General features: G+C 40.9%; 1 protein-coding gene across 4 annotated transcripts in view; it reads left to right on the top strand.

Annotated features, from left to right (window-relative positions):
• The first annotated feature begins 276 nt into the window (after positions 1 to 276).
• SSX2IP (SSX family member 2 interacting protein) overlaps positions 277 to 27,745 on the top strand; it is a 35,052-nt gene continuing 7,583 nt past the window's right edge. For 2 of the 4 annotated variants that reach the window (XM_034779992.1, XM_034779995.1), the window contains exons 1-10: positions 828 to 915; positions 11,707 to 11,767; positions 14,289 to 14,420; positions 15,183 to 15,352; positions 15,595 to 15,795; positions 17,372 to 17,482; positions 18,538 to 18,673; positions 19,865 to 19,940; positions 20,024 to 20,201; positions 23,624 to 23,774. In XM_034779992.1, coding sequence (XP_034635883.1) covers positions 14,378 to 14,420; positions 15,183 to 15,352; positions 15,595 to 15,795; positions 17,372 to 17,482; positions 18,538 to 18,673; positions 19,865 to 19,940; positions 20,024 to 20,201; positions 23,624 to 23,774 — 1,066 coding nt within the window. In that variant the 5' untranslated portion in view covers positions 828 to 915; positions 11,707 to 11,767; positions 14,289 to 14,377. Of the gene's footprint in view, positions 308 to 693; positions 713 to 827; positions 916 to 11,706; positions 11,768 to 14,288; positions 14,421 to 15,182; positions 15,353 to 15,594; positions 15,796 to 17,371; positions 17,483 to 18,537; positions 18,674 to 19,864; positions 19,941 to 20,023; positions 20,202 to 23,623; positions 23,775 to 27,745 lie in introns of those variants that run through there. The other 2 variants (XM_034779993.1, XM_034779994.1) reach the window with 2 other exon arrangements.

Raw genomic sequence — 27,745 nt, forward strand, 5'->3', positions numbered from 1 at the left:
TATTTTTCATCCTTGTCTGAACCGTGACTATACACACCTCGTGAGAGTGCTGTACAGTATTTCTTGTCCTTTGCCTAAATGAGATCTGACATATATAGGTAAGAAGGACTTTAGTTTTCATGCAAGTCTGCACATATTAACCCTAGCACGCCTCTTTCCTTCCCCTCCCCCAAGCAGGGCTATTCTTTCACGCCTATAACACAAACCTCCCTTGGGATCGGAACAGCAGCGCTTCTCTCCCCACCCTTCAGCTACCAACAGGGAGAGCGGCACCTTTCCTTAGCCCCATTGCGCCTTCCTGGAACAGGTCAGCACCTCCCGGTTCCAGCGCGGGGAAGGGGCCGTTCCCAGCCGCCTTCGCGCCTACACTCCCCCGCCCCCCGGCCCTACACGCTTTTAGGCTACGCGGGCACTACAAGGCAGCGGGCGGGGTGGTACCCGGCTGCTGCACGCACCGCACGGGCTGGATGAGCGCTGACCCGAGGGGCGGCCCGGCCCGGCTTAGGCGGGCGGAGTACACACGCCGGGCGGCTCCGCTACTATTTCCCCTGGGGCCGCTGGAGCGTGTGCAGGCGAACCCTGTCCTGGGGGCGGGCGGGCCCCACGAGCCAGTCAGGCGGAAGGGCCCCTGCCCGGCGCGCAGCCCCTTCGCCCGCTTGTCCTCGTCCCCTCCCTCGGCGCGGGTCACTGGGCCCCGCGGGCGGAGGAGGAGGTGGGTGTCGCGGCTCAGGACTCGGCCTGCGCAGGCCCTTGTTGAAGGTCTCCTAGCAACAGCCCGGCCAATGGGAGCAGCGCCGTGTCGGGGAGGGGGTGGGGCGATTAACCCTGCGGGGCCCGGGCGGCAGCGCGGAGCGGCGGCGGCGGCTGGGCTCGCTCGGGAGTCGGCCCCCGGCAGCAGCAGGTGGTGCCATGCGGGTGAGTGAGCCCGCACCCGGCCATGGTTGCCCCGGTTGAGACGCTGGGGCCGTTCGGCTCGCTGCGTTTCCAAGCGGCTCTGGGACCGGCCAGGGGCTGCCGGCGGGGGGTGTGTTTGCAGACGTGGGGGACACTCGCGCGCGCGCGCACACGGGGGGGGAGAGTTTGCAGACGGGAGGGACGCGCGCGGGCGCGCACACGGGGGGGGGGGGTGCAGACAGGGGGGCCATTCACGGCGAGACTGGGGGGACGCTCAGGCAACACACAAGGGGAATTGGCAGACGGGGGGGGCATTCATGGGGGCGGGGTTGCTCCTGCACATACAGGCGGGGTGTTGGAACAATTTGTATAGCGGGGGGGTGCTGAGAGCTAATGAGCCAAACTGTATGAAGCCAGGGGGTGCCTGCGGCAGCACCCCTACTTTCCCCACTTATGCCGGGGTGGGGAGGGAGTTTGCAGATGTGGGTGCTCTTATACACACCAAAGGGTTGCCTGTTTTGGTTGGATGTATTCCTGGAGATTTCATCACGTGACATAATCTTTAATTAAAAATTAATTCCTGGAGACTCCAGGACACTCCTGGGGGGGCAGGGACTTTTGTGTGCAAATGGCTGAGGGGATGCTTGTGCACACACGAGGGGGGGAGTTTCCAGATGGTGGGGGGATGCTCATGCACACATGGGTGGAGTTGGCAGGCAGTGGGGGGATGAGGAGTTTGTGGGGGGGAGGCACCTGCGCATGCACATACTGGGGGGGATGGGAGTTTGGAGATAGGGGGAGGTGCCCATACCCACAACCAGGGGGGAGGGTGGGGGGGGGGGGGGGGGGGGGGGGGGGGGGAAGAACGCGGGTGTACACACGGGGGGGGGGGAGTTAGCAGGTGGTGGGAAGCTGGGGTGACATGCTTGTGTACACGGGGGAGATTGCAGGTGATGGTGGCGGCTGGCGGATGCCTGTACGTACATGGGAGAAGATTGCAGGTGGTGGTGGGGAAGTGCGTTCACACACAGTTTGCAAGGGATGCGTGGGATGCACTTGCACTCACGGGAATTTACAGGTGGTAGGGGGAGTTAGTATGTGGTGGCATCTTGGAGGGGATGTGTGTGCGCAGGGGGAAGGGAGTTTGCATATGGTGGGGATGTGTGCACATGGTGGGTGGGAGAGTTTGCAGGTGGGGGGGACGCGCATACTCCTGGCAGTGGGGAATGCTCCTGTAGTGGTCACACACATGGGGAGAGTTTGCAGGCATTTGGGTGCACATAGTTTGTGTTGGGGGAGGGTACTGCAAACTGTCTCCAAACACAGTATTGTAATTGCTTTAGGGAATTAGGCTAGTGTGGGCAACTGAACTGCATAACCTCTGAGCAGTAGCGCTGAAAGTGCCAGTGTAGCATCTGTTCTTGTCTCTTTTTTTTTTTTTTTTAAAGCTGGGGGTGGATAGGAAGGAGGCTGGTAAGTGGTGTGTGAGTGTATGTGAATTTTATTTGTATTGTGGGTTTTCCGTGCTGTTTCAAGCTTTATAATTAAGTACTGTGTTCCCAACCTCTGTATTCCTTGCTGTCAGTCATGTTTGGAAGCAGGGTGGAGTAGTAAAGATATATTCCATGGTGTCAAATTTCTCAGGGGCAACATTTTGTTGATGCTTAGGCTCTAACTACACCAACTGTCAGATTCAGGGTAATCTGTAGGGATGATGCTGTACTGGATTATCCAGTCTGTGTAAGTTTTCAGATTGCTAGCTGGACCCCTGCTATCAGACCAAACATGTTGATCTGTGTGAAGCTGAAAGTAGCAGATGCTTCTAGGCTGGTGAAGGTCTTACATATGTTTTAAGAGTCCTGTGAATTTGCAAAATTATTCTGGGTTTTGCTGTTAAATTGGTTTAACATTGGAAATCAGGAGTTGTAGGAGGTAAGAGGCCATGGTGTTTATATTGCATTATCTTGACCCTTGTTTTGCTTTTTAAAAATAATAATTGTTGATCAGGATTTTCTTTTTATTTATAGCAAGATACAGAGTAAATTGTTTAAGATCAAATTACAATGCAAGACCATTTTAATATTATCTATTTTTGTATATCTTTAGTCATACAGAGCACTTCTCAGTTACCAGGCTAGCATGCAAATAAATATAAGTAACTTTGTAGCATCCAGTATGTCCTTCCTGTAGGTATGATGGACACCTTGCTCAAGTTTCAGGGGAATGGTTTGGATATGAGTAGAATGGGAGGTCCATGAAGTAGGATTTGATTTTATTAGATGACAGATTCTTAGTAGTAAACCAGGAGGAAAAGTGGTTTTGAGAGGGGACTTGATATCATTTAAAGCCGTCATCAAATGTGAAGGAGTAGCATGGAAGTAAGATTTTTTTTTTTTTCCCCCACACTGGAGAGATAGAGAAATGGGAGAGCAAGAGACAGAACCCTGGTATTTGAAGTGAGTAGAGCTTGGGCTGGAGAATAGAAAGACTTAGGTAGGTAGGAAAATATCTTATCTGTATCTTGCAAACAAAATTAAAAGGAAAAGCCAAACAAAATTTTTTTTTTTAAAAAGTTGAATTCAGAAAGAAGGTTCTGAGTGTTCAGGGACTAAATGGAAAAGTACCAATGCTAAAATCTTGGTGATCATTAAAGTGAGGTATAGTGGAAGAAGAATGTTTTGTGCTAGTCACATGTAGTAGGTGTTTTGAATACAGAGAAACAAGAATTAGGTACCCAAGATCTCCACAAAGAATACTTGGTTGGATTTTGTCATGGTCAAATGCAGCATTGAGGATGAGGTAAAAGTCAGAAGAGAAGATTGACTGAATATATCAGATCAGATTCAATACCATAAAGCCCATTGTAAGCTATTAAAAATGCTAAAATGGCCACCAAGTGCTGCCTCATAGGGCTAGAAAGAGATACCTAATAGGGAGATGGTAATGCTCTCATAGTAGAGGGATGCTAATGTGGAGATGAACGGGGTACGTTCAAGGCAGGATGAGGATTTGGGAGCTGGATGGAATATTTCTCCAGTGGCAGAGTGAAAAGAAAAGATCAGTCATCTGTAAAGGCAGAAGGCATGGTTGAATCTTGCAATAGTAGATGTTGCTGTTTGTAAAGAGTACTGAATGTACTTAGTGAAGGGGTGTGTGTGTGGTGGGGGTAACTTTGCAGCTCAGCATTTAATGTTATTCTAACTTCATGGTGTAAGGAGCTAGGAACATGATGGAGCAATTGTCTAACATTCAGGCATGTGAGTTAACTTTTACCAGATGTAAGTGTATGTGTGATTGTAGGTGTATAATTGGTCAACTTCAAATGAACATTTTACTTGTTAAATTGCAAGTCTTCTTAAAATGTAAATTAAATTGAGAAATACAAAATAAGAACATAAGAATGAACCTACTGGATCAGACCAATGGTCCATCTAGTCCAGTATCCTGTCTTCTGGCTGTGGCAAGTGTTTCAGAGGAAAGAAACAGAACATTGCAATTTATCAAATGATCCATCCCCTGTCATCTAGTTCCAGTTTCTGGCAGTCAGAGGTTTAGTGATACCCAGAGTATGGGTTCCTGATCTTCTTGGCTAATAGCCATTGATGGACTTGTACCATGAATTTATCAATTTCTTTTTTTGAACCAACTTATAGTTTTGGCCTTCACAACTTCTCCTGGCAATGAGTTCCATAGGTTGACTGTGTGTTGTGTGAAGTACTTCATTATGCTTATTTTAAAGCTGCTGCCTGTTAATTTCATTGGGTGACCCCTGGTTCTTGTATTATGTGAAGGGGTAAATAACACTTCTCTATTCACTTTCTCTACATTATTCATGGTTTTATAGACCTCTATCATATCCCCCCATAGTCTCTTTTTCTGAGCTGAGCAGTCCCAGCCTTGTTAATCTCTCCTCATATGGGAGCTGTTCTATACCCATAATCATTTTTGGTGCCCTTCTCTGTACTTTCTCCAATTCTAATAGATCTTTTTTTTTGAGATGGGGCAACCAGAACTGCATGCAGTATTCAAGGTGTGGGCATACCATGGATTTATATAGTGGCATTATGGTATGGGTACCCAAACTCCAAAATGGGGCTGTCTCACAAGACCATAATATACAGATGCATTGAGTGAATACTACAGTACTGCAGGCTGAAAAATTTGTGATTTGCTTTTTTCAAATTAACTTTGAGTTTGAATAGCTTAGACGGACACACAAAACTCCTTAATTAAAAACTCTGAATGTAGAAAAATGTTGGCAAAATATGACCCATGCATATTTCTGTGATTAATATAACTGACCTCACTAAACTAGGTTAAATAGTTAACAACTAGTAAACTAGGGTTTATGAATTTCTGGGATCCATTTTTGACTGTCCAGTAGTAATTTTTTATTATAACTATAATGAAAATAGACTTTTAAAATAGACTTAACACTAATTGCAAACTAGATTATTAAAATCTGCGCTAAAATAATGAGCAGCTGTCAAGTTTTAAAGGGGGGGAATCTAGATTTTCAAAAAATAAAGCAAGTTTCTTACGGCATTTTGATAAGCATAAAGTTGTAATTTAATGATTTCTGTGTGCCCTAAATTTCCATAGGCTGATATGTTTTTGTTTCATCTGGATAACAGCCATCTGTGGAGGGGATTACTAGGCAAATGTAAAAGCTTTAAGCAGCTTTACATCTCCTTCTGGAATTTAATCATAGCAGAAGTAATAGTGTTGTATTTTAAGTAAATGTTACCATATTTTTTTTTTGGTTCTGTTTTATGAACAGCTTTCTGTGTATTTTCTGTGAGGCAACTTACAAGTTGCAACATACCTGCATTCCGCAAAATGTAGTGACTAAAATATTTGGGGAGTGGCTGTTTATATTTGTGATATTCGTTGGCTGGTTGAAGTTGAGTATTTTCTTTTTGTAGAGTAGTTCTGACATCAGGAAAAATTAAAACTTTCTGAGAGAGAAGAGAACTAGATTTGGAGTGGAATTTTCTGAACAACTTTATATTTTATTTTACTTTCGTGAAACTGCCCATCTGGTGTTGAGCGACCAGATGGTGTAATGTGACTACATTGCAGTACAATGAAAAGCTATTATGTTCTGACACTTGTTTGCCTGAACTAGTTCTGAAAACTCAGTTGAGTAGGAGTAGCAGTCTACATAAGTTCAAACTTGACATTCAAAATCTGTGTGCTTCAAACAACTAGCATTATATGTTGTATATGGTGAGCCCTGTAATCTAACTACTACACCTCTACCCCGATATAACGCGAATTTGGATATAACGTGGTAAAGCAGTGCTCCGGGGGGGGGGCGGGGCTGCGCACTCCGGCGGATCAAAGCAAGTTCAATATAACGCGGTTTCACCTATTACGCGGTAAGATTTTTTGGCTCCCGAGGACAGGGTTATATCGGGGGAGAGGTGTATATATAATTTTAAATTGTGCCACAAATTGAACTCATAAAACTAATTTATGACTGTAGATCTGATTTCCATTTTAAATCATTATTGTATATAAGAACATAAGAATGGCCATATTGGGTCAGGCTAATAGTCCAGCTAGCCCAGTATCCAGTCTTCTGACGGTGGCCAGTGCCAGATGCTTCAGAGGGAATGAACAGAACAGGGCAATTTATCGAGCGATCCATCCGTTGTCCACTCCCAGCTTCTGGCATTCAGAGGCTAGAGACACACAGAGTGTGGGATTGTGTCCCTGACCATCTTGGCTAATGGCCATTGATGCTCCATGAACTAATCAGATTCTTTTTTTGAATCCACTTACACTTTTGGCCTTCACAACATGCCCTGGCAACGAGTTCCACAGGTTGACTGAGTTTTGTGTGATGAAGTACTTCTTTTTGTTTCTTTTAAACCTTCTGCCTATTAATTTCATTGGGTGACCCCGGTTCTTGTGTTATATAAAGGAGTAAATAACACTTCGTTATTCACTTTGTCTACATCATTCATGATTTTATAGATCTTTCATATCACCCCTTATTTGTCTCTTTTCCAAGCTGAAAAGTCCCAGTCTTTGTAATCTCTCCTCATAAAGCTGTTCCATACCCTTAATCATTTTTGTTACCCTTCTCTACCTATTCCAATTCTAATAGATCTTTTTTGAGATTGGGCGACCAGAACTGCATGCAGTGTTCCAGGTGTGGGCATACCAGGGATTTATATAGTGGCATTATGATATTTACTATCTTATTATCTATCCCTTTTCCAATGGTTCCTAATATTTTGTTAGGAATGCATTAGCAAACAAACAAGAAATAGTTTTATGAATTGTTTGTCAAAGAAAAAGAAAAAACAGGCATATCTCCAATGTGTCTTTGACATTTTGGGGTTCAGCCCAGACCAGTGAGAGATTGTGTAACTGCCTGCCCTGTAACCCTGGGTGGCTTAAATGCTCTCCTGCTGTGGCTCACAGCCCAGACACCAAGAGCGAGCAAACAGGTATGCAATTCCTTAAGTGTCTGTGTGCTGTGCAGCCCTGGTTTAGCACTCTGACCTCAGCAGCCTGCCTACAGCACAACAGCCCCACCAGCTTTGGCGACTAGTTGCAGGATGACCACAACACGCTTCCACATTTCCCCCAAACTCTCTGTCCTAAAGTGGCCAGCCTGCTCCTGGAATATTCAGAGACATTATAAGGTTCATTGCTCCCATAAAGAGAGAAAAGCACAGCTTATTACTTTAACTGGTGCTATCAATCACGTCAGTTCAAATATAGCACTAGGTTGGTTTAGATTAAAAGTAAAACAAGTTTGTTTAATCAAAAAGAGGCTTTAAATGCATTCAAGTACAGGGGTAAAGACAAAAATGGTTATAAGCAGATAAAATTAAAAATACATCTTCTAATGGCTCAGACCTAACTTAACAAGTACAGTCTTTGTTCAGGATTTCTTACCCATGGCTAACTTTCTCTCAGTCAGGACCTTCCACGGAAGTATGAGGTGCTGGTTTCCCTTGTTTTCGTAGGTGAAAGATAAATTCGGAGCTCTCTGCTCCTCTCTTTATAATCCAGCAAACCTTTGACAAGTCTCTCTCATGAAGTTCATTGATCTCTTGCTGTTCTTCCCTTCCTGTGGACTTCCCATCCCTCTGTTGATTTGTATATAAATGGTGCTTCTGTTGTTTTGATTCTATAATGCTTACCTTACATTGGAGCCAGGTAGATATCCCTTCTTTCTTGTCTGGGGAAATACTGTTTCTCCCTGTGTTTAGACTTTAAAGCATAATATTCGTGAGTATTGGTAGTGCCTCATATGGAGATAGTCATCACCAGTGTGTCACAGGGTTTCATAAAATACATCACTCAATACACTTTTATAACACTAATATTGTATAGAATCAGTTGATTCAATTGCTTATCATCTGAGGTTCAGACCCCCACCAGAGCTCTTTCCCCATTCACTAAGTTGATGGCTTTGTTTGATTTTTATGTAAATGTGCCTTGATTGTCTCTGCCTGTTGGCCAGGCTGGTCAGACACACACATACACATTCCATTATCTAGGGCAGGCTGGGTTTATGCTTTGCTTGCCAAACACATTTTAAGAACATAAATCTAGCACACATCCATAATGCTTTGTACACACCTCACGCAAAAATATTAATGATTAGGATCAGTCAGTTTTTAGTTTTCCAGTGATATTACATGCCACTTCTTGGGTATATATCATGGCAACGGTGTATTAGGTGTAGTGAGCATGTCAGGTCTGACAAGAGTTGCTGACACAGAGTAGTTAACCACCAATGGGCGTCTGCATCACTGTGTCGCTATTAAAGGGGTATTTTTATTTTGGAGAAACGTAATCTGAGTGCAGCAGAATATTCAGAAGGTGCTGAAACTATTTTTTTTTTTTTTTGGAAGGGAAAATAAACTACACAAGCAAATGCTCAGTAGGTAGGGAGGGTGGTTGGGGTGGAAGAATAGGAGGGAATGGGGGGAAGTGTTTGGGGGATCAGAGAGAAGATGGGGAGTAGTGGGAGGGGAGGGGAGCAGTGGGATACTAGAAAGGAGGACATGGGTGTGCGTGACAGGGGCACTGGAGGAAAATAGAGGCGGGACACCTTTCAGCCACACATCCCCCACCGTGTGTGTGCCATAATCTAGGGACTCCCAGCCCATCTACAGGGGTGTGACAATCCGTTCCTCCTGGAAGCCAGGTTCTGAGAAGGCTTGCCTTTTGGGGGGTCTGAACCCCTACCCCCCTTGTGAGATGAGATCTGAGGGGGTCCCTTGCCCATTTATGGGGATGTGACTTCCTTCCTTGCCTCCCCGTATAAGCCAGGTTCTGGGGGCGTGCCTTACTTTTCTGAGGTTGTCTGAGATCTCTGTCCCCCCTCCCATGTGAACGAGGATCTGAGGAAGAGACCCTCGGGGGATGGGGGAGTTTAGCACAGGCATGCTCAGAGCATGCACAAAGAACACATTGCTGGCATTGCGGTTCTATAACTACCTTAGGAACAAGAGAAAGACAAAGGGAAGTATAAGTCCATTATTTAGTGGGGAAGGAGAGCTAATGATACAACATCAAGAAGGCTGAGGTGTTTGATGTCTATTTTGCTTCAGTCTTCACTAAAAATATTAATGGTGACCATATTCTCAACACAATATTAACAACATGGGGGAAGGAGCATATGGTTGCTGGGTCTCAATCTGTTGATGGCTTTGAAGATCAAGAGCAAGGTCTTAAACTGGCATTGGGAGTCAATGAAAGGATGTGAGCACATGAATAGTGTGCTCGTGGCATCTCCTGTGCATAGGTGGACTGACACACTCTACTCTTTTGCATTCAGCCCCAAATCCAGTAAAAAGATGAAACTGTACAATGAAGATAATTCTAGTAGCAAAACACTGGTAATTTTCAGAGATGGTTACTTTTTGGAGACTTAGTGAGGTCTCCTGATGCTGCACAACAATTTAGGATGCCTTTTGCTGGTGGTTTAGCAATTTTAGACCTTGAAGTTAGATTGCCCTTTAGTGAGTCTTCAAGTTGCTGTTTTTTAGTCTGGTTTATTATACACTTCTGATGAGTTTTCCAAGACACAAGGATCTGACTTCTGTTTCAGGCATGGGGAGAAAACAACTGGATTCTCAAGACTTCAGTGTACCATTCCTTTTCCATTCCCATGTCTTCCTCCTGGCACCCCCCTCCATTCTGAAATCCAGGAACTCTTGAAAGTGGCTTGCTTCTGATCCCACTGGGTTAGATTTCCTAGGTCTTCCTATCAACGTCACTGTAAGCAATAGTAAGAGAATGACTTGAATGCACTGTGTGGCAGAAGCTAAGTGCATTTGGCCACCCCCGAAAAGCACTAATAGCCTATTAATACACACTGTGACATCATGTAATAGTGTTAATTATGACTCCTTAACTTCATATTTTATTTTTAAGAAAACATAAAATTGTGTGTGATGGTATGGGATAAATCCTTCCACTGCAATGTAATTTTTCTCATAGAAAGTCAGTTATAGTTACAAACTGCTGCTGAAAGGGAATATTGGCACTTTACAGGGAGGAGGCATGTTAAAGCTTTCTTCCCTCTCCCAAGCTGCCTTTGCAGCTGAAGTCTCTGTATTCTTACATATCACTTAAAAATAGGGAGAAAGGTTAAAAAAAAAAAAAAAGGGTGGGGCAGGATTTTTGTTGTTGTGTATTGATGAAATCCTATCTGTGAACCACTGGGGATTGATGCCTCAATATGACATCAATAAAGCGCAATTGGCCAATCATCGATCATTGCTATGCTGGCTGACTTTTGGACTGTTCAGGATTTCTGTGTGTATGTGTATTCCCTTCTTATGAATGAGAGGATCTGGTATAACTACTTGATTTTTACCGAGGTAAGGATTGCATAGAATTAAAGGAATTTGATCTTTGTCCGTTGCAGATATGCAAATGACAGCAACTTTTAGAGCTACTGTAGTAAAATAGATTTATGCTGGTGTTAAAAGACTGCCTTTAAAGTGAAAGGAGTAGGGATTTTTTAGGCCCTGTTTTTGTCAGGGCTCATGATAGACCTGTCTGCCTTTTGAGCAAAGAGGGAAAACTGATTTGGTAAATGAAATTGGTTGTGCTGTGACTTGGATAATAGTCTATTGCAAGTATTAGAGAGAGAAGGTAAGGTGGGTGAGATAATATCTTTTATTGTACCAACTTCTGTTGGTGAAAGAGACAAGCTTTTGAACGACACAGAGCTTTTCTTTAGGTCATATTGCAAATATTGTAAGGTTGCCCTTTGATTATAAGTAAGGCTACGTTTTAGTCATGGGTATTTTTAGTAAAAGTCATGGACAGGTCACGGGCAGTAAACAAAAATTCATGGCCCATAACTTTTACCAAAATTACCAGTGAATAAAACTTGGAGGAGGCTACCCGGGGCCCCCACAGTTGCTGGGGGGGGGGTAGGGGAGCGCAGGCAGTGGTGCGTGGGAGGGTGCTGGGGGGGTCTGGCAGGCTCCCTACCTGGCTCCGTGGCTCTGCCCCAGCAGCAGCAGAGTTTGGATGTGGGAGGGGGCAGGGGGTTGGGGCACGGGATGGGGTGAGGCGGGCTCTGGGTGTGCTTACCTGGGGGGCTCCCCGGAAGCGGCGACATCCCCCTCGCTCAGATGCTAAGCGGAGGCATGGCCAGGCAGTTCTGTGCGCTGCCTCTGCCTGTAGACACCGCTCCCACAGCTCCCATTGGCCGCGGTTCCAGGAAATCACCCTAACTTACTAAGACAGAGGACTAAAGTGGTTGGAATGGCAGTAATGTGAAAATGTCTGTAGTTTGATTTGTGTTTTCTGTTTTATTAACAGGACTGCGATGGGTAATACTCTTGATCTGAATTGATGGATCCAACAGAAGCTACATGAACATGTAAGAATTTTTTTGTATGGTCTTTGTATTGTGCATAATTTTGGGTTTATTTGATAAAGATATAGTTGATTTTGGTGGGAGAGAGGGAAGGGAAGACCCTCTTCTTAAAGACTCTGCTCCTGAAATCATGGGAGTTACATGAGAATCTCAGCTTTCATTGAAAGTGTCTAGTCCTTGTGGTTTCAGAGAGATGCGGGAAACATGAACCTTAATAACTTAATAAACAGAAGATTAAAAAAGAACCAGTTCTTTTAAATCTCTTGACTTTTTGGGGCCTGGCTCTTGACTTTTGTACAGCTGGGGTTGGCACTACTGCACTCATTTTCTCTCTTTCTTTATAACATTGTCTCTACCATTACTCTTTTAGACCTACCTTTTCTGATGGATACATTTGCATCAGTTGGAATGTGTTAATTTGCTGCAGCTATTGAGTAGTAATTCTATACCTTTTTACCCTGGTGAACTTATACCTGTGAAGCATTCTCCCAGTAATATGTCCTTTTTCCCCAACGTTGGGCCTGTCATTATATGGTTGCACCACAATGATCTAGAGCTAGGGCAAAGTTAAAAAGGTGTAGGGAGCTGTGAATGAGGCACTCGTACCCTATTGTTTGAATTTCCTGAATAATTTTGGGTTTGAATCTCAGCCATGACACTATGCTATGCTTCCTTTCTTTCTTTTTTAAAATAAAACTTCAGTCTGTAATACTTCGATTTTTTTTAACGCTTGCCATGCAAGGATCTCAAAGCACTTTATAAATACTAATGATTTAATTGAGTCTCACAAAACCCCTGTGCAGTGGTGGTATTTATCATTTTATTTATTATCCCCATTTTATAAATCAGGAAATGGAGAGAGTCCGAATAACTTGTCCAGGGTAACACAGGAAGTCTGTGACATATCAGAAAGAGAAGCCAGAGTTCCTGAGGTCCAGTCCTGAACCTTAACCAAGTCTTAAGTTTTGGGGGAAGGAGGGCTACAGCATACTCCTCTGTCTTCCAAGCTGCCATTTTGAGCTCCTGAATAAAACACAAATCAAAGAAAAAAACCTCTGTACTTCAGTTCCCCATCTTGAAAATAATTCACAGGGATGTCTCCAGGATAAACTCACTGCCATAGTATCTAGTGGCGACACATTTGAGTGCCATAGAAAGACTTATAAATAAATTCTGTCTTTAACCATATTCTAAAGATGGGCTTAAGAGTCACAGACCAGCTAGAGTAAACCTCTATGTTAAGTATGCATCAAGCAACCATTTTGGAAGGGTAGGTTTTAATTGCTGTAGACAACTGAAGTCTAAAGTCTTAACTGCTCTGCTGCAAGTGGTTTATTGAAACAATATCTGACCAAAATATACCTGTGCTGTAAAAATCCTCAGAAGAAAACATGAAACTTATGTGAGGGTATCATCCAAATTGTTCGTTAGAGAGGTAGGTGTGCCTCCCTGTGGGGTGGAAAGTGGGTCTGTTCCCGTTAGGATGACCAGATGTCCCTGATATTTGGGGATTTTTTTTTTATATGGGCTCTTATTATTCCCCCCCCCCCCCATCCTCTGTCCCGATTTTTCACACTTGCTATCTGGTCACACTAGTTCCTCTAAAGCTGCAGATATCCATGGATCTGTGTGGCTCTCAGCATAGCTGTGAGAGGTAAAGACCATGCTTGTGGGGGCCTTATGCCACTGTCCTGGTTTCTAGATCCAGGGCAGCATGGCATCTGTGGGTCTAATGCTGCTTTCCCTTTCTCCTGGAAGACCCAGCAAGCTTTATCTTATGAGTACAAGTTCTTTTGGTTTCCAGAAGGCCAGTGCTGTGGTCAGTGGCCAGGCCAATAGATTTGTTCCATTCAGCATATTTGGGATCTCCCACCGTATTTTTTTTTCTTCCAATTCTTATTTCAAATTTTAAAAATACAAAATTAGGCAAAGATTTGAACTGATTGCCACGTGGTGGGACTTTTCTTTAAACTTCAAACCTATACAAATTTTCCTCATCAGATTGATATTCCTCCTTTGCTCCTATATCACGTATACTAATTTCAGAGCTTGGAAGGCATTTATTTTTCTGTTAGGTAATAGACTCATCTCTGTGGGCTTATGGTGAAACTGTACTTAACCAAGTAGTGACTCTTCTATAAATAAAATTATGTTGCTTGGTTATAAAATTCCTTACTACTTAAGAGAAACGGTCTTCCTGTTTCTCTAATGATGTACACCACTATAAAAAACAATTGGATTAGTTTCGCTGCATCGTGATTCCTTATCCTCTTTATGGGATGCTTGGTGACTTAATTTGTAGTTTAAGGTTATCTAAATACCGTGCACCAAAAATGGTCTTGTCTGGCTATCTGTATTTAAATATTGGTTCTATTTATTGTGCTGTAATCACTGGGTTTCATAGATTTGTTTGTATATAGAAAGTTTATATGGCTTGAGGCCAGGGGCATCTCTTGTATGCCTGATTGTATCTAACACAGCTAGAAGATTATATTGTTAATCTAAAATGTTCTTGCTATTTTAGGAGATGCCTATGTAGGGGATTTTACCAGCAATTGTACTAAATGCTTTACTGCTGAACCAGTTGCTCAGGTACCTTGGCTGTCTGTTGCTATGGGAGATTGGAAGACTATTACAGTGCCAGCACTGTCATCAGGTAACTATTATAGTTAGACGACAAAACTGGGAACAATTTTAATTTAGGGGGTTGGAGAATCACTAGTGGTACAATATTTTACAGGCTGCTAAACAGTTAGATTGGAGTTTCATTCATAACATATCTAATTCCTTAAGTGGAAATGTTAAATAATATAATCGTGTTTATACTACAATTTCTACTGGTTACGGTAGTTTTACAGAATTGTTATCACTAAAAATTACTCTACCATATGTGAGAGAATTCTAAACATTCATGTTTTTTACAGTCAGTGAATGTCTCACATTGCTGTAACATTCCTTTTGTTTTCTGTTTCTCTTTTGTCCTGTGTTTTGATTAACAGTGTATTAAAGGCAAGACATTTTTTTTAATGTATGCGGGGTGGTGAGGGAGTAGGTTAAAATGTACAATGAAACTTAATATGTAAGAATCCTCAGTATATTTCTTGTGCATGTATGAGAAATAGTAATCCAAGTAAGCAAATGAACTAGTAATTAGAATGATTTTTGTGAGAATCTTTTTTTGGGGAGGGGAGAGGAATTTTTTCATGAAAATGCCTTATTTAAAATCTTGTTGATACTTTACTTTTTGGTAGAAACTCAAATTAGTAGCATTTTGTTTACAGTATTTTCCCCCAAACTCTTAATAGTTCTAAATGTCATTTCTAAAGTTGCTAAACAATGATGAGTAATCCTGTTTTAGTCTCTTGAATTGATTTAAATAATTAGTCCTAAACTTGTTTCATAATATTTTGAATTGTAGCTAGCAAAATCCCTTATCAGAATACCTCAGAAAAAAAGATGTCCCCTTCAAGTTTAAACATGCAACAAGTGCTACGCTCGCCACTGCCTTTGTCCAAAAATACGCACAGCTTTTTCAGTGCCTTCTGCACAGAAGAGAATGTTGAACAGAGTATCTCCTATCTTAACAGGGTAAGCCACATTCTCAAGTGGGGTCATTTAATATAACTGTCAATTAGTTGTGGAAATGAGTGTGAGTGGTCTCTGGGGTGAGAGTTTATTCCCATGAAGTAGGCTTTTCTTTGGTTACTAATTGAAAGCCAAGGAGGTTTTTTTTCCTTGCAAAAATGAATGTCTTCTATTATGCTGTGTGAGAATTTTGTCAAGGATAGAAAGAAATTGGTCCAATTATTGCTCTCTCTGTCCCTTACTAGGAGTTGACAACTTTAGGTTTCCCTTCTCTTTATTCGGAGTGCAAAGATAAAGAATTAAATGTAGTATCGGTCTTAAATTGTATGAATGAACTGCTTGTACTCCAACGCAAGAACCTCCGAGCTCAGGAAGAGGTGGAAATCCAGCATCTGAAATTGGGTAGTGATATGGACCACCTGCAGAACTGCTATGCTAAAGTAAAGGTAGAAAATCAATTCTCTTTAACTCGTATCATAATGCAATTTGGCATTTTCAACTAACAAATGTTATGAATTTTCAGTAAGGTTATTTTGCTGATTTATTAAGACTTAATTGTCCTACAAGTTTTTTTTTTCTGAGATATGTTTTCTAACTGATGGAAAACTCATTAAATGTAATGAAAAATGAGTGGAAGAAATAGCTCTCTAATAAAGACATGAATACGTCGTGAACGGTTTAGCGACCAGCTGTTCCTGAGGAAGATTGATTAGATTAGAGGGTGGTAATTCATTATGGAAATGAAGATCTTGGAAGATTTGGCTGGTTTATCTTTAAATGGGATATTGTGAGTGTTGCTAGATTTTTCCAACCCTAGAAAATAAATTACTTCATGTAGCCACAAGAAGTATAGCAAGCTTACTCATGTTGCTGTTCTAACATGCCTCATCCTGATTCCAAAGGACCATCTCCAAAGGCTAGCGTATAGCCCATTCTCCATATCCATTCAGGTTTTGGCTTCCCTGAGAGACCTGAGGACAACTGTCCTGTCACAATGTCTATTCAAAAGCAGTCAGCAACACTTTTGGTTACTGGTTTTGAATTTAGACCAAATTGGTAGATGAGGCTCCATAATCTGTTACAATCCAGCCTCTAAAATAAGCTTCTTTTCCATGGTAACATTTTAGCAAGGCAGCTTTTGCTTTCAGTGCTTTACTTAGCCCCCATAGTTCTACTTTGCAAGAAGATTGACTACCCTCTACCACTTTTGCTATTATTTGTATCACAATAGCACCCAGAGGTCACAGTTTGAATCAGGATACCGTTTTTTAGACACTGTGCATGAACCCATAGGAAGACAACAGTTCTATCCTGAGGAGTATATAATCTGCATGGAAACAACTCTAACATGTAACATTAAAACGCTATTGTACAGCTGCACTCCTGCTTTTAAAAAACGTAAATTGTGTATTATATTAATCCCCCAGCAAAGTCAGCCAAACTACTTACCCCATGTGCAGGTGATGTGTTCAAGGAGAGAAACTGCATCTTACTTCCACAGTGCTTTTGTGTTGAAGCAACCCTAATTTGGCCCACAATATGTAACTTTTTTGTGTACCTTTCTGCCTCCTCCAAAAGCGGTAATGATCATTTTAGCAGAAACATCCAGCTAATGTACTTATCCAAGCCAACAAAAGCTCCAACATCTAGCGTCTCCTCCGACTTCTATGGAGAAGGCATGCTTTGCAGCATATTGAATACTTCATAATTTAATGGCAGTGAAAGAGTAATTGCATTCAGTATCAAACTAAAAGTAGTAATGCTGTGTTGCTTATATTCTTTTCCATATTTAACTCAGTAAAAATCCCCATGAAGTGGAGTGCTACAGAACTACCAATCTGCTGCACTGGGGTAACCATATTATCCAGGCCTCTTGCTGTAGAAATGAAGGTTAATTTGCCATGAAGGGGCCTTGCCTGTGTATTGGACTTCTGATATTTCAGCAAGAACAAACTTGTCTCAAATTTAATTTTTTTCTTTTGTAAATTTTAATTGAGATTGAATTATGGGTCCTTTTTTTAGGAGCAACTGGAAACTTCTAGAAGGGAAATAGTGGGACTTCAAGAAAGAGACAGACAACAGCAATGTAAGAACAGAAATCTGCACCAGTTACTTAAAAATGAAAAAGATGAGGTGAGTCAGCCTGTATATCTACACAAATCATTCAGAAAACCTCAGGTTTTAGTAGCATTTTATTTTAAAAGAATACATAGGCTTGCATAGAGAAAGTTAGCAAATTTCATGTGTGGTCACTGGGAAGTTTGGCATACTAGCTGCTAATGCAGGGGGTTCTCAAACTGGGGGTCGGGACCCCACAGGGGGTTATGGGGTTATTATGGTAGGGGTCACAAGTTGTCAGCCTCCATCCCAAACCTCGCTTCATCTCCAGCATTTATAACCGTGTTAAATATAAAAAAGAAGTGTTTTTAATTTATAAGGGGAAGGTGTACTCAGAGGCTTGCTGTGTGAAAGGGGTCACCAATACGAAAGTTTGAGAACCACAGTGATAATGGGATGCAATTCATGTGCAAATGGGGTCGACGGGTTCAAATGATAAAAATGGTGGTGGTCTCATTGCGTAAGTACACGTGCAGACCTGTGATGCCTTTTTTAATGTATCATTCTGAGATAAGTCAGCTAAAGCCTGGCTGCTAGGCTCCGAGACCCAGCTATTTGCCAAAGCCTTTCTAGTAATGTATAACAAAACCAAAGTAAAACTTCAGATATGTGTAGGAGAGCAAACAAAAAATGCAGCCAAAACTTGGAATATCTCCTTGAACCTGGAAGAGGGAAAGGCTAAAATCCACTTGGAAGTTTACTGTAAACAATACTTTGCCTAAATTAACTGTATGGTGCTTAGGGAAAACCTGAGCGGGAGTTCTGTGTGTGCACACATGTAAATACATTTATTGTTGTTTGGATTACAATGATGCCTAGGCGCACTAGTCATGGACCTGGATATTTACACAATTAGCTTTTCCCTAGTGCCTATCCCAGTGATGTCCATATGTAATTAGCATCTTAATGTTCAGCTAAAAATATTGGACAAACACTGAAAGTTACTACGCCTTAAAATTTATATTTTATATAAATATTTATACCAAGCTCTTTTATTTTTGTGTTTATGTTTAAAGAAATGTATGTGCATGAACTTTAGTTGAAAATTTATGGGGTTTTGGTTTTTTTAGGTACAAAAATTACAAAATATTATTGCAAGTCGTGCTACTCAGTACAATCATGATATGAAGAGGAAAGAAAGAGAATACAACAAACTAAAAGAGCGCTTACATCAACTAGTCATGAACAAAAAGGATAAAAAAATAGGTAAGTAAAGTCTCCCACATTGTAGTGATACAGTAAAGCTGCATGTTCAAGATATTTACTTCAGCTTCTAGCATTAACAATGTGCCAAGCTCCTGACTTAGAATGCCCTTTGGTACCCAAAATAGTAGGTCACAAAGAAGGTTTTGCATAAAATATGTAGCATTTAATTAAACTTAACTGTTCATAGACTTAAAGAAAACTGATCTTCTATTTTTGCTAGTGTAAGAGTGCCCTGTAAGAGTTTGAGTATCTCCCCTTGTCTTGATAGGCACAAACCAAAGAAGGCTAGTTGGCTGCCTGGTGAGAATCATGATCAGTTCCTAAATTAAAACATTTTCACCCTTATAATTTCTATCTTTGCTAGTACCACTTCAGCTCTGATGGTGGTAGGAACAACTCTAAGTGCTAATGTAGACTGGGCTGTAAAGAGCACTTTAAGTACTATATTTGTGTCCACCAGCTATGAGCAGGTTTAATCAAAACTGCTTAAAATTTTGGCAACCACCTGGAGGCCAGGAACTGCACTAATGTTAGCGAAGGTGGGAGATTCTAGACAGGAAATAAAACTAGTGTAGGCACAGCCTATGGAGGGGAAGGGGGAAGCAGCTCTGGGTCACCTCATTGCAACTTTTATTAAAAAATCTTAGGGTGCTCTGCCACTTCTTAATAAGACATAAAACAAATAATGATCATTATGCTGTTCTGTCACATAGTGAGAGTGTTTCTTCCAAGACAGATGTCTTCAGCATGTGACTACAAAAGCTCCTTGCACAGCATAATGTATGCAGTGCATTGGGCATGAGATATTAGTACTGCTCTTTTAGTGTTGCAAAACTACTCGTAATGAGTATGTGGGAGATAGGGCAGTGAAGTGTCCAAACACTGCGTGGTTTATCCTGTCTAAAAGAGAGACCATCATATTAGAAACTCTACAATCTTTTTCATTTATTAATTTTAGATGTTACATATAACTTTACCATTAAAATTTCTTCTCTTCCTTCCATTATCTCCCTTTCTTGTTTTGTTTTCAGGAAGTTTTGGTTTCATGTGAGTCCAAAGATTGATTTTTATATTCAGTCATGTAAGGCTTCTTAATGTAAATGAAAATGTAGGGTTGCCTGAATATTTAGATATACTTTTGGGATTTTTACTTCACTCTGAAATGTCTTTAATTTCCCTTCACATTTGTAGCTATGGATGTTCTAAATTACGTAGGTAGAGTTGATGGGAAGAGAGGTGCTTGGAGAACTGGTAAAACAGAAGCCAGGTAAGTTGATACCTATATAAATATATACTTCAATCAAAGTGTATTTTGTAATTATTTATTTATTGTAAGGCTTCTGCTTTCAGGAATGAAGAAGAAATGTACAAAGTTCTGTTAGGTGGCTATGAACAACGTCAAAAACAGCTTCTAGTGGAAAATGCTGAGCTCAAGAAAGTTCTTCAGCAAATGAAGAAAGAGATGATTTCACTTCTCCCACCACAGAAACAGAAACCTAAGGAAAGAGCTGAAGATGGCATTGGGCCGGTAAGTGTTTTTATTTTTGTTTTTTAAAAAACTCCTACTATATATTGAACTAGTACTATGCACAGTCATTGGGTCATACAAAAATATTACCCTACTTCTTAAAACTTTCCACCTGCACTAGTTACTGTCTCATGAGGGGCCCACTGTTCAAATGGACTTAAGTAGGCTGTCCGAATCCTGCATTTTGCTCAGATATTTGGGTATGGAAAATGGACTTAGGTGCTGATTTTCAATGTCCTAGTGTGATTGGACAACCTCTTAAGGTGCTTATGTTGGAAAATTGTACTTCCAGTATGTACTGTATCTAGAAAAACATGGTGATTATAAGTAGGGTGGGCTCTAAGTCGGACAGGCTAGATAAATCAATGTTTCTTCTAAAAATCTGCAGCTGCTATCAGGAAAACTTTTATCACTAAATAGAATGGTTTTCAGTTCTGCTAGTAATTCCCTTCCATTGTTCACACTGGGGCCATCACACATTGCTTTATTGCTTGTAGATGTTGTGGCAGAAGTGGGTATGAAAACATATGTAATCATAAAGAAATCTTTTAAATGTGCTTTAGAATCAAAACCGTTGTGGATGAGATGTCTAACAGAGCTGCTTGATTAAGTGATGTTTTTGGGGATTCAATAGTTTTAGGCTCCTTATTGTAATTGAAATATTACATTGGTCTCGGTCTTCTTGCCACAGGGTATGAGTAATTCCCCTTAACTTCACTGAGAATTACTCGTATATCCTGCAGCAGGCAAAACAGGCCCACGGTGTGTATAGTGCTCTAATTAGTATGTCAAGTGTCTGACTCCTTCTTTAGGAAAGAATCTTACTGTAGGTTGAAATTCCACTTTATAATGTAGTACTGCAATTCAGTATTGTGGAACTGTTCCACTGCTAAGGCCCCATGTATACACAAGATGCATGTTACATACTGTGGCTACAGTCCTGTAAATGGATATGCACGGGTGGACTCCCATGCCGGCTGGGACCCAGTGAAGACAGTGGGGTTCGGCCCAAACTCTATGGGCCACCCATGCAGATCCAGCTTCAGCACTGAGGCATATGTGTGCTTGCGTACCAAGACATACTGGAGGAATAACAGGACTTTATGCTTTGCAATGAAATGTTCTTAAGTGACTGAATCAAATTTCTACCGTTCTTTGTTGATCTCTTGAGGTATAACTTTTTTTATAGCAGACTTAAAAAAAACCCAAAACACATAAGCCTCATTTAATTTCTTGGAGGGGCATTCAGCTACTTTGTAAAATGAATAACCAGCAGAGTCGAAATAGTGACTGCTAAGTACTTATGGGTAGAGCTCTGTGCGGATACAAAATTTGGATCTGCATCTGATCTGCGATCCGCAAAAATGATCTGTGGGTGAGGATATCTGTGGATACAGAGCGGATATCTGAGGATTTGCAGGTCTCTACTTATGGGGCCTATGCATTAGCTGCTCTCCAAATGCAAATATTTTAGCAATATTTTTACTTCTGTATATTCTAAAAATCTAGTTGGTCTAATAGATTAACTATTTGCAAATACTCACAGTCAAAAGCACCCTGGGTTCATTTTTGACATAGGTTATAGGCACAAAGTATTAACTATTTTTTTACTTGTCTAGAAAACTTGTATGAATATTAAAAAGTTGACAAAATCATTAACTTTATGGGGGGAAAATAAATGTGTCTCTATACTGGGTAAAGCTAACTTGTGCTCCTAAGCAAAGACCTCTTAATGTAAAATACACTCATTCTGGGGTGAAATTTTGGTAAACCTCTAAAAATGGAATTATAATAATCTCCTGGTAGATTTCCAACTAAAGCAGTGCTAGTTATTGATACTTATGTACAGTAATCCAAGATCAGAAACTTACTTAAATTATATATGTAAAAAAGGAAAACATAACTATTTGAACGGGGAGTACTTGTGGCACCTTAGAGACTAACAAATTATTTGTGCGTCCGATGAAGTGGGTTTTAGCCCACGAAAGCTTATGCCCAAATAAATTAGTTAGTCTCTAAGGTGCTACAAGTACTCTTTGTTCTTTTTGCTGATACAGACTAACGCACTACCCCTCTGAAACCGATAACTATTTGAGGTTCTTTGTTTTGTTTTTAAAGCAGTTATTACTGATTCAAAACAAGCGTGCCTAAATGAACTTCGGTTTAAAACAAAAAACCCTGACATCTTTTGCTGCCCCAATGATCACACCGGTGGCTTGGCTTCTTGTTACTTAGCAACGTTATACTGAGTCATGTGTGGTTATTGGCCTGGAATGCAGAGCTTTGGACTAGGGTACTATTGATATTAATATTTATTACTACAGTAGCAGCCAGAGGCCCAGTCAGGATTGGGCCCTCATTGTGCTAGGCACTATACACATAGGAACCTCAAGAAAAATTGTCTTTATGGAATTAGATAGAATATTAAATTTCTCTCTATTCCCTCCTTTGCTGGTATTGCAGTTTCCCAAACCCCCAGAAACACTAAATTTCATTTAGTGAGTAAATGTTGCAGCATACGTAGAGGAACCGTTTTTTCCACCCTTGAACACATCAATTTTATCTGTCTGAATTAATTTAGGATCCAGTCTTTTCTGTCTGCTTCTGAGTAGGGAGGATTTACATTGGGTGCATCAGGCCTAGGGATGCTAAAGAGAAGTGGGACAAGGGAATTCTGGCTCCACGGCATTGTTCACTGTACTTCACCCCCTCTTCTCACTCATCTTGCCTTTGCCCCCACCGGTGCACTATGAATAAGAAGGAGGTAGAACCAGTTACTTGCTCTCCACAGGATAATTCTTTTCCTCTGTCTAGATGAGTAATCCCCACATACAAGATTATACAAACCCCACCCTTATGTTCTTAAAACATGTCACATGCTGCATAGTGAGCTCCTCACTCCCGGAATTGGTGTTTCAAGGGCAGCTGCCAGGCAGAAGATTTAGCAGCATGACTCCTCAGAATCTAAAATTTTTATATAGAATATCAGGAATGGAAGGGACCTCAGGGGATCCTCTAGTCCAAGCCCCTGCTCAAAGCAGGGCGAATTCCCAGACAGATTTTTGTCCTAGATTCCTAAATGGCCCCTTCAAGGATTGAACTCACAACCCTGGGTTTATTAGGCCAATGCTCAAACCACTGAGCTATCCTCTTCAGGAAGGGGTATATGTGTTTGTGTCATCAGTATCTTGCTGGCTGATATTCATTCTGCATATTGAGGCACAAGGGCAGCTAGGAAGTAATATGGAAGGTCTGCCTTGCATAACCCCTGCAATCCGTGCATTTAGAGAGTCAAACTCCCTGCCAAGTCCAAACTGGGTAAATGGAAACTCTCAGAATTTCCTTTTCCCTCATACAGTTAATAAGCCCCATAGAAAAATATAGAGGACTGCTTCAGCAGACTCTTGATTTTGCTTTTACAGGTACTATCAGACATGGAGGAAGATGCTGTAGAATTAAATAAAGAGAATATGTGGGAACTTTCTTGTGAAACTGTGCGAGAACAGCTTACCAACAGCATTAGAAAGCAGTGGAGAATGCTGAAAAATCATGTTGAAAAACTGGATAACCAAGGTGAGTGTCATCATAAGCCTGTATTCTGCATCATCATGATGTTTGTGGCAACTCCATTTCCATAGTGGTGTTTGTTATACTCTGACCCATTTGACATAACAATACCCAAGCTAGAAAGTTTTTAAAAGAACATTAAAAAAAATCACGACACAGTAGGTTGCCTAAAGTGCCATGCAACAGAAATACGAAAGATTTAATCACAGGAGGGCTGCGAAACTCTCATGTATCAACACTGTTATCCCTGACTGAGGTTATCATTTGTTGAAGGAAGATATCTCTCATTGTTGGTTTCAGCAGAAAGATGGCCTGTGTTAAATTTGACTTCTGTCGTCTGTCATCCTGGCTATTTGAGTTACCAGTGTAGTGAAAATAAAAGAACTTGAAATAATTAAGCACAAAAAGTATCTAAATCATTTTCAAAGTTTTTGGGCTTCACATGCCTTTCTAGGGAGAACTGGCTGGTGGCATAGTACTAGTTTCTATTAATTTCTAGCTGCTAAATAGCTTTAGAAACAGCTAAAATACATAAATATTTTTACTTTTTCATTAGCTATCAGAGGGATGTTATGCAATCATGAACAGGCAGGGAGGTCACCCACGAAACTGTGAATGGGAGGCAGATAGTCAATGAAAAAATGCCTTTATTAAAATTTGTCCACACTATGATAATGTTTGAGAATGCTTGCTCTGAAGAATATTGATTTGGTAGGTTTGGGAGTAGAGGAGAAACTGGTTGAGAGACAGCTATATGGAGTAAAAAGATCATTTTGCACATTTGCAGTGTTTGTCATCGCTTTTTGGTTTTGTATGTGTGTACCAATGTCCAGATTCTTCCCATTAAAGTCATTAGTTCTGCCACTGACTTCAGTGGGATCAAGATTTGGCTCATAATCCAGATATACAAATGGCTATGTCTGCACATTGAAATTAAAGTAACAAAACTTGTAATAATTAAAAAATATTGTGTGTGTGCAAGGGGGCGGTTGTTGTAGGAAATAAAACATCTTTCTCCAATCCTCCCCCTTCCTGGGGTAAATGTTTGGAAGGTTATAACGATAATATTGTATTAATGTTTTTCATTTGATCCATGTTTTCTTCATAAAGCTCATAGAATACATGGTGCCCTTACTTTTCCAATGAAAAATAGGTCTATATTACAGCAACTCCCCTCTAGGTTTTTATAATGAAATTAATAACTCCAAAAATATAGTGGGTTCTGAAGAACTGGATAACTTTCAGTTAAAAGGTTTCTTCAGTTTACTTGATTCGGTATAAATGTAGAAACGTGTGTGTGTGTGTGTGTGTGTGTGTGTCAGAGAGAGATGTTTGGAAATCAGATTTTCTTGAGTGGAATTTGCCATGGAGGAAAAAGGCAAATGTTTTTCAATTAAAATGTTATTCCTGCCTTGAAAAGGTCTAAAACCTTATATCTTTCAGGTTGAGTCACTATAATATTTTTTTTCTTACTTTGAGACGCTGATCTAAGCATGATGATATAAAAATGCTTAACATTTGGATCACTTTGTATTTAAGTGTCGGAGGGGTAGCTGTGTTAGTCTGAATCCACAAAAACAATGAGTCTGGTGGCACTTTAAAGACTAACAGATTTATTTGTGCATAAGCTTTCGTGGGTAAAAAAACCCACTTCTTCAGATGCATGGAGTGAAAATTACAGATACAGGCATAAATATACTGGCACATGAAGAGAAGGGAATTACCTTACAAGTGGAGAACCAGTGTTAACAAGGCCAATTCAGTCAAGGTGGATGTGGTCCACTCCCACATTGAGAAGGTGACAATACCAAGAGAGGGAAAATTGCTTTTGTAGTGAGCCAGCCACTCCCAGTCCCTATTCAAGCCCAAATTAATGATGTTAAGTTTGCAAATGATTTGTAGCTCTGCAGTTTCTCTTTGAAGTCTGTTTTTGAAGTTTTTTTGTTGAAAGATGGCTACTTTTAAACAGGATGGATTTGATTCAAATTGATTTAAATCACTAGTCAAGAAGACTCGATTTAATCATGGATTCCTACATAAAAGTGCATTCTTGTTGATTGTTATAACCTTAACATATATTCTTCACAGGTAGAGGAACTTTATTAAAATATTCCCAAACTGGGTCTCTTTTATGGCCTGCTGCCATTACAGGTTTTCCCTTCTAGTGAGAGAATGGTATGGTAGATCTCAAATCAGTGAAGGCTACACTCAGACCTCAAGACTTCTGGAATATGCCGTTCAAACAATTTCACTTTTGTTTCTACTGCCTGTCCTTCCCTTCTCAAATTTATCTCCAGACTTCTTCTCCTTGTCCAGATCTATTCCACCCCCAACAAATGTCTATTCATTGAACTTTTTGAAACTTTACACTTTGAGAGAGGTAGGGGATTGACCCTGTGTACACAAATTTGCAGAGGGACAATAGGGTTGAGATCTGTTATTTCTCACCTCTATATTTTATTTTATTTATTTATTTAAAAACATTTTTTGCTATTAACAAGCATGTTATCTCTGGAGACACAAATCCACAGTTTGAGAACTGCAAAACTAAGCATCTCTGATGGTATCTTCTAGACTGAGTATTGAGTCCTATTGGGTAGATAGAAAGATTTTTTAGGTTAATCTATACAGAATCCCCTGGAAACCATAAGATGCAGTCCCTAATCCATGAACAATTGGAACTCATTTACAAAACTTTTCTTAAACATTACATGAATATATTGTCTCGGACTATAGAATTGGAATTTATAATCCCTATTCCATGATGAGATATTTTTGATCTATAATGTATCTTAATTAAAACTATTTTTAGATAGGTTTTTTCCTCAAAAAGCATTTCATCAAAAACATCTGATTTAAATTTAAAAAATCTGATTTTCTTTTTTTTCTTTTTTTTTTTAAACTTAAAAAAAAAACACAACAAACATTGATTTTTATCCTCCCTGCTTTTAAATCTGTTATTGACTGTCCAGGGAGATTGAAGTGTTCTCTTACTGGCTTTTGTATGTTACCATTCCTGATGTCTGATTTGTGTCCATTTATTCTTTTACATAGAGACTGTCTGGTTTGGCCAATGTACATGGCAGAGGGGCATTGCTGGCACATGATGGCATATACCACATTGGTAGATGTACAGGTGAATGAGCCCCTCCCCTGATGCTGTGACTGATGTGCTTGGGTCTTCTGATGGTGTCACTAGAGTAGATATGGGGACAGAGTAGGCAACGGGGTTTGTTACAGGGATTGGCTCCTGGATTAGTGTTTCTGTGGTGTGGTGTGCACTTGCTGGTGAGTATTTGATTCAAGTTGGGGGGCTGTCTGTAAGCGAGGACTGGCCTGCTTCACAAGATCTGTGAGAGTGAGGGATCGTTTTCCAGGATAGGCTGTAGATCTTTGATGATGTGCTGCAGAGGTTTTAGCTGGGGGCTGTATGTGATGGCCAGGGGTGTTCTGTTATTTTCCTTGTTGGGCCTGTCCTATAGTAGGTGACTTCTGGGTACTCTTCTGGCTCTGTCAATCTGTTTTTTCACTTCAGCAGGTGGGTATTGTAGTTTTAAGAATGCTTGATAAAGATCTTGTAGGTGTTTGTCTCTGTCTGAGGGATTGGAGCAAATGCGGTTGTATCTTAGGGCTTGGCTGTAGACAATGGATCGTGTGATGTGTCCTGGATGGAAGCTGGAGGCATGTAGGTAAGTATAGTGGTCAGTAGGTTTCCGGTATAGAGTGGTGGTTGTGACCATCACTTCTTTGCACTGTAGAGTCCAGGAAGTGGATCTCTTGTGTGGACTTGTCCAGGCTGAGGTTGATGGTGGGGTGGAAATTGTTGAAATCCAGGTGGCATTCTTCAAGGGTCTCCTTCCCATGGGTCCATGTGATGAAGATGTCATCAATGTAGCGCAAATAGAGGAGGGGCGCTAGGGGACGAAAGCTGAGGAAGCATTGTTCTAAGTCAGCCATAAAAATGTTGGCATACTGTG

Source organism: Trachemys scripta, chromosome 8 (genome assembly GCF_013100865.1).
Source record: "Trachemys scripta elegans isolate TJP31775 chromosome 8, CAS_Tse_1.0, whole genome shotgun sequence".
In the NCBI taxonomy this organism is placed as follows: domain Eukaryota; kingdom Metazoa; phylum Chordata; order Testudines; family Emydidae; genus Trachemys; species Trachemys scripta.